Genomic DNA, 19,110 nt, shown 5'->3' on the forward strand with positions numbered 1-19,110 from the left:
GAATGTAGCACAGGCAAAGGCCTGATGCACACGATCTGCAAAACACAGAAGCCGCCCGTGTGTCCTTCCGCAATTTGCGGAACGGAACAGGCGGCCCATTGTAGAAACTGACAAGAATAGGACATGTTATTTTTTTTTTTGCAGGGCCACGGAATGGAGCAAAGGATGCGGACAGCACATGGAGTGCTGTCCGCATATTTTGCGGCCCCATTGAAGTGAATAGGGTCCGTACCCGAGCCACAAAAACTGCAACGGTCGTGTGCATGAGGCCAAAGTGTGTGTTTAATGGAGGAGGCTCAGTGACAGATCTGGTCACATGCCTCCATCTGCAGCCATCTTCTAGACCAGAGGGAAGGTGGGCTGAGGGTCCACCAATATCGAGGGTGACGCAGGTTTTTGAGAAAGGGTACGATGGTAAGTATCACCTATTCAACCTAATACACATTTTTTGACAGGAGACATGGACGGCCTGTATGTTGTATATGGTGGCAAAATTTTAGGGTAACCATGAACTGACCGATTCAGCCCTTACATACAGTGTATACTACGGGGTTGTGTTAATAATTAACAGTATGTTATTTTCTATTTAGTTTATTCATTACTTTTCTAACAATCCTTATTATCATTATTATTTATTTGTAATCCTTATTAAATACCGTAAAAATATTGCCATTGCATTTTTTTCAATCATTGAGCGAGACATGAGCCTCCTGTTTTGTTCTGTATCCCCACAGCCTATCCTGAAGAAGTCAGTGACGGTGACAGAAACTCCATCAGCCGTCTATCATTACACAGCAGAGGATTTGTTGATCCCGGAGTTCAGTGTTAACAGACAACTGAATGCCATGTTTGAGGCCGCAAAAAAAGACTTGTCTACTCTTATAAATCTTGAGGTAAGTTCTTCAACTACATATTAAAGGGGTTCTCCTGGATTTACATGTTGATGACCCCCCTCCTCGCAGCTTACCAAGCACAGCACATCATTTGGATAGCGACCATGCTTGAATGGGACTGACCTGCGCCTAGCCCACGTGACCCATGAACGTGTCACTGGCCTCGGAAGATCTGGAAAGGGCTGCAGCCTCTTCAGACAGCTGTGTCGGACCCTCGCCAATCTGATATTGATTAGCTATCCTGATATTGGTCATCAATATCAGAATCTCTGGAAAAGCCTTTAATCCTACTTAGAGGAGCTGTCACCACTCCTGACATGCCTTTTTTAATAGCTACATGCATCCCCATGTAATAATAATTCTGGAGCAGCTATTTTTATGATTCTATGTTGTACCATTCCCCTATTATTCCTACTAGAAGTTATGAATGAATTGCTAGTGGTCTGCAGTAAAGGTATAGGGAGGTATTAACCAGTTGGGGGGGGGGGGGGGGGGGGTCCTTGCACAGTCTCACTCTATCCAGTCAGTGCTGCTGTGCAGGTGCACACCCCCAACCGGTTAACACCTTTCTGTACACTTATTGCAGACTGCTAGCAATTCATTCATAAACTTCTAGTAGACATAATAAAGGAATGGCACAACATAGAGCCATAAGAATAGATGTCCCAGAACTGTTATTACATGGGGAATGTGTGAAGCTATTAAAACAGACATGTCAGGAGAGGGGAGAGGTCCTCTTTAAATCAATATCATGTGCAGGTCTCCTTGCTCACCAGCAGGTGGCGTTGTGCAGCTTTTTCTTGGAGCCTATAGGCAGAACACACTCTTCCTGTAGCTGATCAAATGTGATGGTCAGAGTTTAATTGGGAGCCACAGAGAGAATCGAAAAGAGGTTTTATACCCTGATCTGTAACATTATTAACAGAGATAAAAATCTTAATTGTTAACAAGCATCTTTTACTATTGGATCACTAACTGGCTCGTTCAAAGTCTACGTGCTAGAGCACCTGGCCATTAGCTTTTATTGCTAGTGCGTGCACGCATCACCGCAGGGGAAATGTAGTATTACACCGTGCTCATCGAGTTCCTTCAGTACAAGAGATCTCTCTGGTGACTGATTTTCCTAAGTAGAGAACTAATAAAAGCATGGCTGCACACCATTTCACATACAAACAATAGAACTGAGCAATGGGGATCATTCTAAATTAAAGTGGTATTATACCTACTATAAATGAAAAAATAGAAGCTCTTTGCGCACATTTTTAATCAAACGTGTGTCGGGCCATATACCAGGCGTCAAGATGGCTTCCGCAGATGGGTACCTAACACTAACAGAACTGTCTCTCTTGGACTTAAGCCTACGATATTCTGGGCATGCATATGTAGTATGACATATAGACTGTATGCTCTGTGCTGACTATATGACTGAGGAAGGACCGTGGACCTGATTAATGATCACACATTTCTGAAGCACTTCAAGCAGACAGGTCAATACTTATTGACTGAGAGACCGTGCTTGGTACATGACGATGGCATGTGTTGTATGATCCATTATAACCTATCGATCTATAAACAAGCGACTCGCCGCGCATCAGACACAACAATGTGAGCAGTCGCCCCTGTGGCTGCCGCCATCATGAATGCCCCAGGACCTCATTTTGACAGTATTTCTATGTCATTGAAAGTACTGAGACTGTGAATAGAGGGATTCAGACATTAAAAAAAAAAAAAACTGTTACATCACTATGCACAAAGAACGTCTGCCTACAGTGAGCGCGCCCATGATATTACATGGCTAGTGATTGGTTGGAGACTAGCAGCAAAACAATTCTCACTTTAATATTGCAAAGTTGCAGATTCCTGAAACTACTAACACAAGCCGCTTCAGGGAGTGAAGTAAGGCCCCGTTCACACCTCTGTCAAGCAGATCCGGCAGCTGTGCCAGAGGAGAACATCCTGAGAGATTTCACCGGATCTGGTATTGTCGGATTCTCTAGTTCACCTTCAGATCTCCATTGACTCTAATGAGGTCCGGTGGTAATCCCGCCACTTTTTCCAGCATGAATGCCGTGTTTCGGCCAGACAAAAACAGTTGCATGCAATGTTTTTTTGTCCGGCTGACAGTTGACATTTGTGCTGGATATGGCATCGCGTGACCCCCAAATAGAAGCTGTCTAAGGAGGTAATCATTTAACAGGAGTAAATGTAATAGTTGCTTTTATTGCCGATCTGAATTAAATGGTTGAAAAAAAAGTTGGGAAAACCCCTTTCACATGTGCGCCATTTTTTAGTGCAGTCCGTGTATGGCTTACCAGCCATAAGATGGCACGAAGACGGGGAACTGAACATGTCGTCTTTCAGCATGCGACCTCCTAATAAATTTAGTGACTGCACAGAAGGATTCAGAGACACAGGTAGGTCTCATCGTCTTGATCTCACTGGAGTTGGGATCAGATTGAGTTTGTTTGATAGAGAAGGAACGGCGTGAGGCCTAATGTGGTGTCTGCCGCACTGAATCTCCGTGGAGGAGCGAGTATGAACTCATCCAGGCCCCCTCTGAATGCCGTGGAACCAGAAGTCCCAGCTCATCCGCTGAACTAGCATTTACAGATGGAGCCATGTTAACGACTATATAAGAATGTGACCAAACAACGAACTACAACCTCTTCCCCCCCCCAGAGCATTGTCATCTCCATCTATACACCCATCCTGGCAGGACATTTGTACGGGGCACCATTGCTGTGCTGCAGGGCTCACTCCCAGGTGCTGCGTTGTATTACTTCTGTGCCATCTGCAGATTGCCTCGTCTCATCGTAAATGCTGCAGGCATCTCTAGCGTTGTTTAACCCTTTGGGATTCTGCTTGTTGAGCACTGGCCTTAATTAGTGTTTAGGGCAATGTACCTATTAAACTAATCTATTCGGGAATCCTTATTCTCCGCTCTATCATGGTGCGCCTTTGTAATAATCTTGCACTGCACGCTTGGCTCTGCTACGTAAGAGAAGCATGCCACCTTTTTGCAGGCCGGGCAGCTCTTCTCGTATCATCTTGTACTCTCATCGGGATTGCGATTTGGCTCGCTCCTACTGCGAGTCCGTTTGTAGCCTTGTAATTCAGTAGCTCAAGCTGCTCATTACATGTGTCTGGGATGCAGGCTACCGAGGTGACAGACGCTGCGCACTTGTGGGATGTTATTGAAATGAATGGTTGTGATCTGCGCGGAGAGCTATAATCAACATAATGCTACACGGCAAATAACAGAAATCTGCAAATTGACTCCATGTGCTCTGTAATATGCAGTGATGGGGGGGCAGCTATGAGAGTCCTTTGTACTGACAAGTGGCTTCATGAGTTTCCTTCTAATATAATGAGGGCGTTCAACTCTGCTGTGTTTTAGCTGGAATTAGAGAAGCAGCCTTTTGCTGTCCATACAGGGGCTGATTTCAGCCCTGGGGGACCACTGATGGATGATATAACAAACCAGTCAGGTTGTAAAGGGCCTTGTACACATGCGGGAATGAGCTGGAAGTGTCTGTCAGCTGATTGGGGGGGGGGTTTGGACATTCACGATCATCGGTCTTTGTAACACTGGCAGATTTTCTACCCATAATCAGCGTTGAGGCGACTAGTGCTCATTAATATTTTCATTTTACATAAGGGGTGAATGAGCCTTCATTGATATGATCACTCCTTCCCCCTACTTTATATTGCAGCACATCTTGCTGACGACCAATGATATGTTTTTATTATTTTTTTTTGTTTTTTTTGGGGTGGGGGTTCACAATAACCAATTGTTCTGCTCACTTTGATCATCAGCCTGGGTAAAAGCTGGGTATCAACTCTTACAGCAGCTCTGCTTGTATTCTATTCATGCACCAGTAAGCTCAGGATGAACTAATGCTCACTTATGATGGAGGACTGCACTGTAAGAGATTGTAGAAAAGAGTATTAGAATAGAATTTGTTTATACTGAAATACACCTATATTAGGCGTACTTCAGGCGCAGACTAACCGCTGCGCCGCAAGCTGCGTACTTCTCCCCACTCACGCCAGGTCTAAAAGAGTGGGTGTGTCGGAAAGTGGACGGGCCGGCAGTTTTCTATAGATAAAATCTACATTAAAAGCTCAGGATATATATGCACTCCATTACTGGCATTTCACCGATCATGTAATGCAGCCTCAGATATGCAGGTTTAAAGGGAACCTGTCACTGGGATTTTGTGTATAGAGCTGAGGACATGGGTTGCTAGATGGCCGCTAGCACATCCGCAATACCCAGTCCCCATAGCTCTGTGTGCTTTTATTGTGGAAAAAACCTGATTTGATAAATATGCAAATTAACCTGAGATGAGTCCTGTCCCTGACTCATCTCACATACAGGACTTATCTCAGGGTAATTTGCATATGTATCAAATATTTTTTTTTTTTTACACAATAAAAGCACACAGAGCTATGGGGACTGGATACTGCAGATGTGCTAGCGGCCATCTAGCAACCCATGTCCTCAGCTCTATACACAAAATCCCGGTGACAGGTTCCCTTTAATTCTTCTGGTTCTCATTGGAAACAGTCAGCAAGCTTGTTATCAGACCTTGTTGTAGCCATTTGGTGGACCTCCTATAAGGGCCCATCGATTTTAGAAGTTACATGATACAGTGTCGACTAATGAGATTGGCGGACGTGTTTAGGCAGGGCACTGGTCCATACACGGAGTGCCCCTGTCACGCCTGTGTGTGAGAGGGAGACACCACACTGGACAAAGAAGGAGAGGGAACCAGGCCTGAGAGCAAGGGAAGAAAGAAGGACACCTCCTACTTAAATCCCTAGTCACAATCCTGACTGACTATCAGTATGAACAGACCCCAAAGGTAGGTGTCTTCATACGCAGGAGTACCTAGAGTCCTAACTCTCCCTATAAGACCCTGGCGGTAGTGACAGGACTAAGACTACCTGTTCCTCCAGAAAAGAAGTCTCCCTCAGGCCTACAACAAAGGGCAGGGGAAAAACAACACACAGATACACCAAAACAAAATGCAAAAGGGAAAGGAAACACTTAACTTTCCAGTAGCTATGGCAGCAACAGGAACTCAGCTGAGAACCAAACACCAGCAGACCACAGATACCGCTGAAGCTATAAACCGCACAGCATTGTGGGAGAAGCAACTATAAATAAGGAAAGCTAAAAGACCACAATAGCAACACCTGGAGGTTAGAGGGGTGGCCAGTATCAGAAACGAGACAGGCGTCTATTGATCCACAAGGAAACCTGTCAGATCGTGTTGCCACAGATCTCGTGTCTGTGTGTCTCACAGATCTTCTGTCACCCTCTGTGGCAGGGACGTCCATATGTCTCGGGACGTCCGTGACAGCCCCGGTACATGTGTGCTCTGGTGATGAGGCCCATGTTCTTCCACGCTCTGTGATTATCGTCTGTCATTTCCTATAATGCCGCCTGTTACAATGTGTTGTTTCTGCAGGATGCGGATGCATTGTGCCTCTGTCTGTATTAATACAGTTTGTACCTGTTACCATGGTTCCCATTATTATGTGATACGAGGAAAGTTCCTGGAAATATGTTATACCTCTTCTCTTCCTGTCACATAGTGGGCTGGTTCAGGTTTCTTTGTAAGTATATTTGACATTCTGCAAAAATGTGGAAACTTTGCAAATACTTTTTCTCACTTCTCTTCTGCTGTTTTACTATGTCAGGCAGAAAGCAAAAGTTGAGAATCTCCTGTAGAGCAATGCATTGTGGGAGCTCAGGTGACAGTCACACAGCGAGAGCTGCAGGGTCATATGGCCGTCTGCAGAAGTCGGGATGGAACCAAATATATGTGCTTAGTGTGGGAACGGAGAAGAAAATGTCATTTAAAGGCTATGGACACCTTTGGGACAATTTTTATTTTTTTATGCTTGCAGTTTACTCATTTTGGGTTAAAAATTAGGGATGAGCGAATCAACTTCGGATGAAACATCCGAAGTCGATTCGCATAAAACTTTGTTCCAAGACTGTACGGATCAGGAGTTCCGTACAGTATTAGAATGTATTGGCTCCGATGAGCTGAAGTTACTGCTTTGCGATGTCTCGTGAGACTTCGGGTAATAACTTCATAAATTATTTGTACTGTAAAAAAAACATATCCCGAACCTGGGTTCGGTTCCAAGGTACCACTTGGAACCGAACCAGAGTTTGGGAAATGTTTTTTTACAGTACAAATTAATTTATGAAGTTATTACCCGAAGTCTCGCGCAGGGCTGTGGAGTCGGAGTAGGAGGCAATTTTGGGTACCTGGAGTCGGCAAAAAATTAACCGACTCAGACTCCTACTAGATTTAAATTAGAATAAATAAAAAAAGCAAGTTTAAATGTCCCAATTCACAAAAAGTTATAATTAATTACCGTATTTTTCGCCCATAAGACACACCTAGGTTTTTGAGGAGGAAAATAAGAAAAAATATATTTTGAACCAAAAGGTGTGCTTTTGGTGGGATTTGAACTAATAGTAGTCTGTGGATGGCACTGTTATGGGGGCATCTGTGGATGGCACTGTTATGGGGGCATCTGTGGATGGCACTGTTATGGGGCGTCTGTGGATGGCACTGTTATGGGGGCGTCTGTGGATGGCACTGTTATGGGGGCGTCTGTGGATGGCACTGTTATGGGGGCGTCTGTGGATGGCACTGTTATGGGGGCGTCTGTGGATGGCACTGTTATGGGGGCGTCTGTGGATGGCACTGTTATGGGGGCGTCTGTGGATGGCACTGTTATGGGGGCGTCTGTGGATGGCACTGTTATGGGGGCGTCTGTGGATGGCACTGTTATGGGGGCGTCTGTGGATGGCACTGTTATGGGGGCGTCTGTGGATGGCACTGTTATGGGGGCGTCTGTGGATGGCACTGTTATGGGGGCGTCTGTGGATGGCACTGTTATGGGGGCGTCTGTGGATGGCACTGTTATGGGGGCGTCTGTGGATGGCACTGTTATGGGGGCGTCTGTGGATGGCACTGTTATGGGGGCGTCTGTGGATGGCACTGTTATGGGGGCGTCTGTGGATGGCACTGTTATGGGGGCGTCTGTGGATGGCACTGTTATGGGGGCGTCTGTGGATGGCACTGTTATGGGGGCGTGGCGTCTGTGGATGGCACTGTTATGGGGGCGTCTGTGGATGGCACTGTTATGGGGGCGTTCTGTGGATGGCACTGTTATGGGGGCGTCTGTGGATGGCACTGTTATGGGGGCGTCTGTGGATGGCACTGTTATGGGGCCGTCTGTGGATGGCACTGTTATAGGGGCCGTCTGTGGATGGCACTGTTATAGGGGCCGTCTGTGGATGGCACTGTTATAGGGGCCATCTGTGGATGGCACTGTTATGGGGCCATCTGTGGATGGCACTGTTATGGGGCCATCTGTGGATGGCACTGTTATGGGGCCATCTGTGGATGGCACTGTTATGGGGCCATCTGTGGATGGCACATATAGCATCTTATCTTATGTGTCATCCACAGATCACCCCCATAACAGTATCCCTGTGTAGTGAATGGGGGCCGTAATGGCAGCGGGGCCCGGTGCCTGCTTCATTCATAAAGTGGGTGGAGCAGGTGCGCGACGCAGTGAGCTACGCTACGAGTGCCCACCCGGCAGACTGACTGCCAAGAAGTTAGTAGTAAGTAGTACAGCGCTAGATTTAAGATGATTGGAGTACTTTAACAATACCCACAAGTTAGATATGATTACCGTATACTACAGTGAGCGGGGCCCGGTGTAGTAGAATACAGTGACTGCACCGGGGCCCCGCTGCCATTACAGAAACAGATGCCGGCCCCCAGCCCCTCCTCCCTCTCAGCCTATTCACCGGACGGTCGCAGCATTCGCCCCATAGGACGCACTGCTATTTTTCCCCCACTTTTGCGAAAAATACGGTACTTCTCTACTGTAAGAATAAAGGCCAATTCATGCAGTGCGTCACGTTACCGCAAAACGAAACACGTTAAGTGACCATGAAGAAGCTTTTCACATGCTTCACTATACGGCACGCAACGCACAGTTAAGGAGCGGCAATACTTATACTTTCCATTGTGTTGCAGGGAACACAACCCCCATGGTTAACCTCGCCTCTCACTGATAACTGATTAAGTAAATATGTGTTTTGCAGGACTAGAGACACTTGTATAAGTGAATGGAATGGATGGTCAATAGCTCAAGACTGAAGCTGTAAACCATTTGAAAAACTGCTGTCATTCAGCTTAGGCTATAAAAACTTGTAAACTCGATTGTTAGCCTAAACTTTAAACATGACTGTGGGATTCTACTGGGGAAATCATGTTTTACAATAAATGCCCCGTCCTGGATCCCCCCACTGCCCCATCTTCAGCAGAAGATCAGCACACAAAGGAGAAGGCAGCAGCTTCCTGGCCAGTAGTTCTGTGGTAATGACATGGATGCTGCCTTTCTTTCCTTCAAGGAATGTATAAAATACATTCGCATATTAAATACAGAGGAGTCTGAGTCGGAAGTACCAAAAACGGAGGAGTCGGAGCATTTATCTACCGACTCCACAGCCCTGGTCTCGCGAGAAGGTGCAATAACAATACTTCAGCTCATCGGAGCTAATACATTCTAATACTGTACAGAGCTCCTGCTCCATACAGTATTGGAACAAAGTTTTATGCTGATCGACTTCGGATGTTTCATCTGAAGTTGATTCGCTCATCCCTATTACATTTTTTTAATTTTTTTTGGTCTTTATTAAGGATTTTCTGCAGTTTTTTTGGTACATGCAATTAAAAATTAGTCTGTTTGCAGCTGACAACTCGTGTGAAGCCTTATCTCTTGTCTCCTGACCTCCTAAACACTTATTTAAGACATATTCTTATCAGTTTGATAAAAGTTTAGCTATAATGAGTGTTAGTGAGGTCGGGAGACGAGAGATAAGAGCTGCACATGAGCCGTTAGCTGATGGAACTGACAGTCTACAAACAGACTAATTTTCAATAAAGACCAGTTAAAATTTTTTATTTTTAGCCCATAATTAGTAAAAAGCAATCATTAAAAAAAATGCCCATAGGTGTCCATAGCCTTTTAAATGAAAGTTTGTGCAAGATAAGGTGAAGGCCGGTTCTCTGTAAAGTCTGACTCTTTAGGTAGAGGTCGGTTGGACGAGAGAGCGGTCTTTGGTCGGCTCAAGTCTTTGAATCATTTTTCCGTATAGATAATTTATGCGTTTGCCTGGTTATTTGCATATGTACTAATAACTATGGCTGTCAGGTGTCTTCATCTAATGCAGGCTGATCTTTCATCATTGCTGTGTAGATGAGTGATGATTGACAGGGTAACGAAAGCTGTGTCTCTGATTGACATACGTGTCAGATAGGGAAAAGTGCTATAACTGACGGCAGGACCGCTCTGACCTCTCTGCAGAAGGCTCAAGTGTTTTTGGGATTTCAAGCAGTTTTTTCTCCTTCCATTTTTACGGTTTGATATGTGCTGATGTTGCATAACCTCCGGGCCTGTCCTGTTGTGCGAGTATCAGATCCTGAATCGGTAAAGGAGAATTACTTTCTGTTCGTCCTGTTGGAGCCTTCCCTCAGACGACTGCAGTATTTCCTCAAACCTCCAACAGAAGGCACCAGTCGGGTAAATGGGCCCCTATGGATATGTTTGTCATATACTCCAAATGTAGGGATGATGTGAGGTGAACTTTGCTGCCACAAGACTTGTCTAGTGGTGTCTTGCAGAAAGTGGATGATACCGGAGATCAGTAGCCTTTCCAAACTGCAAACCTAACACATCTGCTCCAAAAACTAACGAGCAGAAGTTGTAATATGTTCTGATTGATTACTGCTGGCCGCTATTAGACTTGTTATACATTTGTGTTTGCCGATCCAACAGGCTGTTCCTGCCGGATAAACCGGAACGCCATCCAGCCCCATTAACTATAACTGGGTCCAGCGGTGATCCGGCAAATTGTGCCGAGAATCAGAAGGACAAAGACCACTGCACACGGCAGTGCGAAGCAAGCCTTAGACAAGGGCTCCTTACAGTTCACCGCAATCCATGATAAATTGCAAGATTATGGAGATCGCTCTGTGACTTCACTGTGACCAAGGCAATAAATCATGTGCGGCGTTGTGCATATGTTGAGGTTGGAGTCTTCCCGCTGTATTACCTGCAGTTGTACCGTTAGTAGCCGCAGCCTTTCTGTTCTCGGTAACCCGGGGGTTAATGTCTCCTGACAGCAGCGAGGGCATCCTTTCCTGAACAGCTCCTTCATTATCTCGCTTATGAAATGAATCATGTAACAGATCCCCCAACTAAACCGAAATTGCCTCAAATAATTACAGCCCCATGCCGGATAATTATGTTAAAACAACACATCCCTTCATCTCCATGGCGGTGGCAGCCTCCCACATATACATGGCTGTCAGCGCCAGGCAGCACTGCTTATTATCCCCTAAATATATCCGAACCCCAGTGTGCGCCTCTCTTCTCCGTCCCATCCCAGTTTGTGTCTCTTGGATTTTTACATGTTTTAAGATTTCCATGGGTTGGAAAGATTCTGCCCGTGTGGTGCTGGGCAAAGCCGGACGTGGACACAAGAAGGATATCTGCAAGTATGAGAAAAAGGGGGTTCGTATTGTAGATGGCGTCAGGACGCCATCATGGTTACACCTCCTTTCTTCATGAAGTGTTCTCCATCCAACCTGAACATTAAAATTTGCATCCACGTCGCCTTAACCCGGATTGCAGTTGTCCAAAGCAGACACTTGACTCTCTCTGTCTAAGTATTTCTGATGGTTTTGGTTGGTTTGCATTTATTAGACTTAAAGGGGTCTTCCAGGAATTAGATAATGATTCTCGGGTTCTGCTTGGTGGAGTCTGACTACAAGTACCCCGCTGATCAGCTGTTGGAAGGATCTGTGCGCTGCAGCCTCTTCATAGTGTTCCAGGTACAGCGCCATACATTGTATGGTGGCTGTGCTTGGTATTGCAGCTCAGTCTTACTTCAATGGGACCGAGTAGCAACTAGACTATGTCACCAATGGATGTGATGTCACAGGCCAAAGAAGAGGCTGCAGCATTCACCCCAGCACCATGCCCTCACCCATCAGATACTGATGACCTGTCCTGAGCAGCCTTTATCATCAGAGCCATACATTACAAGTATCCATCAGGGATATTCCCAGACCTATAGCTCTGACTTATGCCATCGTATAGCCTTAAAGTAGCACAAGTTTCCCATTGGCCACAGTTTAAAATTAAGTATTCCACACGGTATAATTTTTTTTTTTTTTTTGCTACAGAAACTGCAGTCGGCTATATTTTGGGAAAAGTTTGCACACAGCGGCTTGACAGAGGCCATAAGGACACTCTTCTGGCATCTTTGGGTTGACTGCTGGCCTGTGGCTACAGTCAGTGTATGTGCTGGTGACCATAAACCTGATCTTGTAAGGTGATGGATCGCTAGGATTTGCCATCACTTTATGCTGAGTTGAGGTCCACCCTCTGGGATCTCCACTAACTCAGAGAATCAAGGGGCTACAGCATTTCTTCTCCGCCTTTCCCTGCACAACAGCGCCCCCCGGCCACCTGTGTGTGCAGGGAACTGCATCCGAAACCCATTCATACGCAAGTTAAAACCGTAGTGGAATCCCAGCACTACACCAGTATGCGGCTACAAGAGGTCAGATACCTGACCTGACCAATATACCCCTTTAATTGACTTTATCAGATTAACCTCTAGTATATGTGACATAGGAGAAATAGATGGTTAACCCCATTGAGTACGGGTCAGATGTCATTGATCCGTGTACAGTGCTGCAGAATGTGTTGGCGCTATATAGGCAACCTGACATAAATCAGGTAGCAGCAGGTAAAATCGCACAGGCTGTATAAGTCCATGCAGCTGTCACACCAGCTCATGGAGACCAGGACTGTGGGCCATACTGGGATAAACCTGCATGATGCGATTGTGTGAAGTCTCCTTTGTGCTGTGCTCTTCCTTGGCTCCTGTTCCTTATTGGCGCATTTCTCTTGCTATCTCTCCAGGACCCATCACTGTTGAACGGTCGGTTGACTCTCCACCAAGTCAAGGGCGGCACAGTCCTGTCCAGACAAGGGGACCAGGTAAAACACTTCTGAATCTCATTTTAATATTTGTCTATGACCTCATGCACACGATCAACACGGACCGCAAATTGCAGTACGCAATGCACGGGCACTGACCGTAGGGCCACCGGTTGAGGACGCGGACCCATTCACTTGAATGCGATCCGCATCCAACGGTCCGCACTGCAAAAAAGTAGTGCATGCACTACTTTTTTTTGCGGTGCAGAGGCACGGACAGAAACCCCACGGAGCACTCAATGGTGCTTCCATGGGGTTCTGTGCCTCTGTTCCGCACCGACCTTCCGGATTGCGGACCTATTCAAGTGAATGGATCTGCATTCGTGATGTGGGGTGCACACAGCCACAGTCGGGCAACGGCCGTGTGCATGAGGCCTAAAACATAAATGGAGGTTTGCTAATGGTCACGGTGCAGTACTTTCACCAGACCTGCCTTCTGAAGCTAGCTTGAGTAGAAAACCATGTCTGAGCTGGTATATCAACCATATTGCTCGTCACCGTGTGTTTCAAAGTTACCTTTTAATGTGGGAATTTCGTTTAATGGTTTTTGCCATTTAATTATTACCTGTAATGTAGTGGGCATTGGCCATGTTCCAGACAGCTGATCGACGGGCGCTCCCCCATTGTTGCCGGCTTTTAATTTTATATGTGTTCTGTCTATATATGTATTTTATCACTGCTTAGTAAACTTTTTTTTTTTTTGTCACTAAAGCCTTGTTAAGCCTATTTGATTCCCGTATCTTAGAATTCACGGTAAAACACACAGAAAGCATGGTTAAGCCATCACATATAAAATCCTGGACAACCCCTTTAAGGCCAAACCAGGTAATACAGGTTGAGGATTTCTTCTTTTTTTTTTTTTTTTTATCATCCTATCTCCTGATTATACTCCATACGCACATTTTACTTAATGTCTCCAGATGTGAGAGCCATTGCTGCATGGTGTCCTCTCTCTGCAGACTGAATGACAGGACAATGAGCAGCAAGACCCCAGGTTTGATTCAGGCCTTTTCTCAGGTTCAAAACTATCCAGCATTCAGTATTTTTTTTTTTTTATTATCCCTCCTACACAGGAGCATTCATTGTACACACCAGCACGCCTCGTCTCCACTACCTCCAGCTAATACGTCCATGTAACCTGGGGAAAAAAGACCTGGTAGATTCAGTGACTGTATGTACAGCGTGCAGCCAGACCTGAGGGAACATGACTGTGCAGGCTGCAGTGTAGACTTGTATCCCGTTACTTCTTCCTTGTATCTGGTGAAATAATGAGTGCAACAAGACCCGTCATTATTAACTGATAAAGAGTAAAAGTAATTCACACAGACACATTGAATACGGCTGGGAAATAATTATAAAAGGATGCAGTTCTGGGGTATAATACAGGATGTAACTCAGGATCAGTACAGGATAAGTAATGTATGTACACAGTGACTGCACCAGCAGAATAGTGAGTTCAGCTCTGGAGTATAATACAGGATGTAACTAAATGATTTTTCTATTTCATGACGTAAAGTCATAGTTTTATTAAAGACACAGAGGCGAGTATTGCTATCTCCTTCTTTACTTCCACCAATAGCAGCAAAGGAAAAATTAACATAATCAAAACAACCAAGGACCCTCCCCTGACAGATCCTATAATAAGCAGTGTCCTCTTCATATCTTCCTCTTTCTTTGAATCCACGACACCAACCGCCAACCATAACCGAAAACGAACCGAACTGGAACTGGAACCGGCACCGACCCTTCTGGTCCCTCCAACTGAAGAACTCAAGCCAACATGGCTAACATCTCAGGAAACCTGGAACAACACGGAACGCCATCTGCCAAGGAATTCTCAACCTGAAACAGAACAAATAATATAGCCAGTGTAAGCACATGGGTACAAAATGCGCAATCTCGACCCTATAACGGTCGCACATCAAAGAGGTCGCTGAAACAACCATAATCAAACTGAACGGCAAAACGTCATAAATAACAATAAAAGACAGTCAAACAGTCAATAACAATAATAACATAACAACCGGGGGGGGGCAAGAGAAACCTAGGGCGGGCAATACTCGCCTCCGTGTCTTTAATAAAACTATGACTTTACGTCATGAAATAGGAAAATCATTTAGTTTTACAGCAAGACACGGAGGCTTCGTATTGCAAGTTCAAAGCTGCTCAATAATAGCTGAAAACACGTGAGTAGGAGGACGGAAATAAAATTCTGTGAACGTCGTGGCCCTAGACCAGTCAGCCAGACGCAGAATGTCCTCCAAACGAGCCCCCGAAACTGCCAGGGCAGTAGCAGCCGCGCCCCTGGCCGAGTGAGCGGTAAAGATCGTCGTATCAATCCCTGAAAGGGACATGACCCACTTCATCCATCGCGCCAAAGTGGGACTGGTCACCGGGCCAAAGGGATGGCGAATAGAGAGGAAAAGCTGCGGAATGTCCGCAGAACGGTGAGACCGAGTGCGCAACTCATATTCCCGCAGGCAAACTACAGGACAGAGCGCCGGAGAAGACGGAAAACTGGGATAGGACACCGACCGAATATTGGTCTTGGTACGCCGTGTGATGTTAAAAGTAACACCCTCGGGCGTAAAGGACCTGGCATCATGATCCAGAGCCCTAACATCTGAGACCCTCTTACAGGAAATCAGGCAAAAAAGAGTCAGCAATTTGGCCGACAGCTGACGGAGGGAAAGAGACGCGTTGTCGGGCCAGGAAGAGAGAAAAGACAGGACCAGGGAGACATCCCACGTAGCGGTGAAACGCGGCCGAGGAGGCCGAGCCAAACGCGAGCCACGTAAAAGCCGAGACACCAAAGGGTGTTGACCAGCAGGAACGCCATCAAAACCCTGATGAGTCGAGGAAATCGCGGAACGGAACAAATTGATGGTCCGATAAGCTTTCCCTGCTTCAAAAAGAGACGTCAGGAATTGCAATAAATGGGTCACAGACGCCGAAACGGGATCCAGGTCCCGTTCCATGCACCAGCTAACCCAAGATCCCCAAGCTGCCCGGTAAGATTTTCGGGTGCCGGGAGCCCAAGCGTTGTCCAGGAGGCGTCTAGTTGCCTCCGAAACTCCCTCGACCTCGCCTGGAGTCCTGAGATTCGGCACGCCAGAAGTTGAAGGGAGCCGTCGACCAGGAGAGGATGTGGGGCACCCAGCGGGTCCTGGAGGAGATCCGTCCGCGTCGGGAGTAGGAGAGGCACATCCACCAGGAGTTCCAGGATAATCGGGTACCAGGCTTGAGACCCCCAGAAGGGAATCACCACCACCAATTCCGCCGCCTGACGACGAGTCTGTAACAGCATCCTCGGAATCATGGCGAACGGCGGAAATGCGTAATGTAGGGCTGCAGACCAGTCCTGGAGAAACGCATCCACCGCCTCTGCCTCCGGATCCGGACGCCAGCTGAAGAACCTGGGCAGGTGAGTGTTGAGACGGGACGCGAAGAGGTCTATGGAACAAGGACCCCAGATGTCCGAGATCATGGAGAACATCTCCGGATTCAACCTCCAGTCGCTGCCGTCCGTGAAGCATCGGGAGCTCCAATCCGCTCGGTAGTTGTGGAGACCCGGAAGGTACTCCGCTTGAACCATGATGTCCCTGGACAGACAGTAGGACCAGAACTCCTTCGCCAGTCGGGCTAAGGTGGCCGATTGAGTGCCGCCTAGATGATTGACGTATCGGACCGCCGACACGTTGTCCATGCGTAGACGGATGCATGCATGAGCTATGCCCTTGGTGAAACTCCTGATGGCGAACGAACCCGCTAGAAGTTCCAGAGCGTTGATGTGAAAACGGGTCTCGGACTCCGACCATCGACCGCCAGTGGAGATACCCTCGCAGTGGGCCCCCCAGCCCTGGAGACTCGCGTCCGACTCCACCGTGAATTCCGGTTGGAATCCGAAAATTGCTCTGCCGTTCCAGGCTTCCAAATTGCTCAACCACCAACGGAGTTCCTCCTGAGCTTCCTGATCCAGAATCACCGCGTCTGCAAACGAGGCCCCGGCACGGAGGTGGGCGATCTTCAGACGCTGTAAAGCCCGATAATGGAGTGGAGCGGGAAAGACTGCCTGGATAGAGGAGGCTAACAGCCCAATGATGCGAGCCAGATGGCGTAGTGATAGGGAGGGAGTAGAGAGAGCATGTCTCAACTCCTTGCGTATCGTCCGTAACTTCTCCGCAGGAAGACTGAGGGATTCCGCGACAGAGTCCACCGTGAAGCCCAGAAACTCCATACGCCGAGACGGCGTGAGACAGGATTTCTCGAGATTGAGTAGAAAACCCAGACTCGTCAGCAGATCCGAGGTCCACTGGAGGTGTTGTAGCAGAGACTGCTGATCTTGGTGCATAATGAGGATGTCGTCCAAGTATATGACAAGACGCACCCCCCGACTCCGCAGCCAGGCCATGACTGGGCGCAGTAACTTGGTGAAGCACCAAGGCGCCGAGGAAAGGCCGAACGGTAGGCAAGTGAAGCGCCACACTTCGCCCTTCCACAGGAAGCGAAGAAGGTCCCTGGAGGAGGAGGCCACCGGAACCGTCAGATAGGCATCTTTGAGATCCAACTTCACCATCCAGTCCCCTGGAATCAGCAAGTCCCGAAGGAGGTGAATCCCCTCCATCTTGAAGTGGCGGTAGCGCTCCACAGAATTCAGTGCACGGAGATTTATGACTGGACGAAATTGACCCCCTTTTTTCTGAACTAGAAAAATGTGGCTGAGAACGCCCCTTCGGGTAGGAGGGGCCCTTTCTATCGCACCCTTGTGCAAGAGGGAAAAAAGTTCTACGTCCACTAGCTCCCTGTCCGGTAGCGCCAGGGGCGGGGGAGAAAGGACGCAATCTGGGGAACCCGTAAGTTCTATGTGGAACCCCTGCACAGTGATCAGCACCCATGGGTCTGATGTGATGTTGGACCAAACGTGGGAACATAGACGGAGTCTGCCCCCTACGCGAGGGGTGGAAGAAGTCCCCACTGGGGAAAGACTTACCGAAAGATTTTCTGTAGCTCGGGTTCCCTCTGACCGACCTGGAACGCCATTGGCCGCCTCTGGCCGGGAAGAACGAGGGGGGATTCCTTTGGTCCTGGAAAGGAGGCCTCTGGTTGAAGGAGCCTCTGCCCGAGCTGCGGGCTTGATAACTGGAGCGGCCGGACAGACGGCCCCTACCACTGCCGGCCCTAGTGGAGACCCGTCCCTGAAATACCCTTTTCATGGATGACTGGGCCTTGTCCAATGCGGTAAATGCTCCCACGTACCTGCTGAGGTCCTTGATGAAGGAATCCCCAAACAGTTGACCCTGAGCCTCCTTCCCTGTCTCAGTGAGTGCCAAATTGGCCAATTTTGGGTCGATTTTAAAAAGGATGGCTTTACGCCTTTCAATGGACAGGGAGGAGTTAGTGCTGCCCGCAATGCAAATGGCTCTTTGAATCCAGCCAGTAAGCTCCTCCGGGTCAACCGGAGAGCCGTCCACTTTGGCCGATTCGGCCATCTCAAAAATTTTGGCGAGGGGGCCAAAAATGTCGAGGAGCTTGTCCTGACAACTCCTTATAGCGGAATCCAGCCCCTTACGGGGATTCCAGCCGGTTTTGGCCAAAAACGGCGTCATCTTTTGATCCACAGCTGGCGTTTCGCAGACCTTGTTGGGGATTAATGGTCTGGGGCATTCCGCACGGAGTTTACTGCGCGCCTCTTTGCTGAGAGGACGGCGCACCCAGTGTTCCAGGTAGTCGCTCACATGAGCCACAGGCATCCACTCCGCCGACCTAGGGTGGTGGAGGGCATCAGGGTCAAATAGAGGGTTGCCAGAGGGATCCACCAGGCTAGAAGCCGTGTTAGGGGCAGAGGTGGATGCGCCCACGGACCCAGATGTGGAAGGCCTAGGGCCTGAGGTGCCTGGAAACTCCTGTTCCTTCTCCAACTCTCCATCAGAGTGGTCATCTGCCTCCGCATAAGCCTCCATGTCAGATTCGTTCTCAGAATCTATATCATAAGTTTGTGCTCTAGCACTTTTCCACGTTCGCGCCCTTTCTGCCTGGCGCGGCAAGGCTCTTTTGCGCGATCTAAGCGCGCTATCCTGGGTGGCTTGGATCACAC

At 47.7% G+C, this 19,110-nt stretch overlaps 1 protein-coding gene across 4 annotated transcripts in view; it reads left to right on the forward strand.

Annotated features, from left to right (window-relative positions):
* LOC122922167 (patatin-like phospholipase domain-containing protein 7) overlaps positions 1–19,110 on the forward strand; it is a 124,099-nt gene that overhangs the window by 46,630 nt on the left and 58,359 nt on the right. For all 4 annotated transcript variants that reach the window (XM_044272678.1, XM_044272679.1, XM_044272680.1 and 1 more), the window contains 2 exons: positions 735–893; positions 12,939–13,016. In XM_044272678.1, the coding sequence (XP_044128613.1) occupies positions 735–893; positions 12,939–13,016 (237 nt within the window). The remainder of the gene's footprint in view (positions 1–734; positions 894–12,938; positions 13,017–19,110) is intronic.

Source organism: Bufo gargarizans, chromosome 11 (genome assembly GCF_014858855.1).
Source record: "Bufo gargarizans isolate SCDJY-AF-19 chromosome 11, ASM1485885v1, whole genome shotgun sequence".
Classification (NCBI taxonomy): Eukaryota; Metazoa; Chordata; class Amphibia; order Anura; family Bufonidae; genus Bufo; species Bufo gargarizans.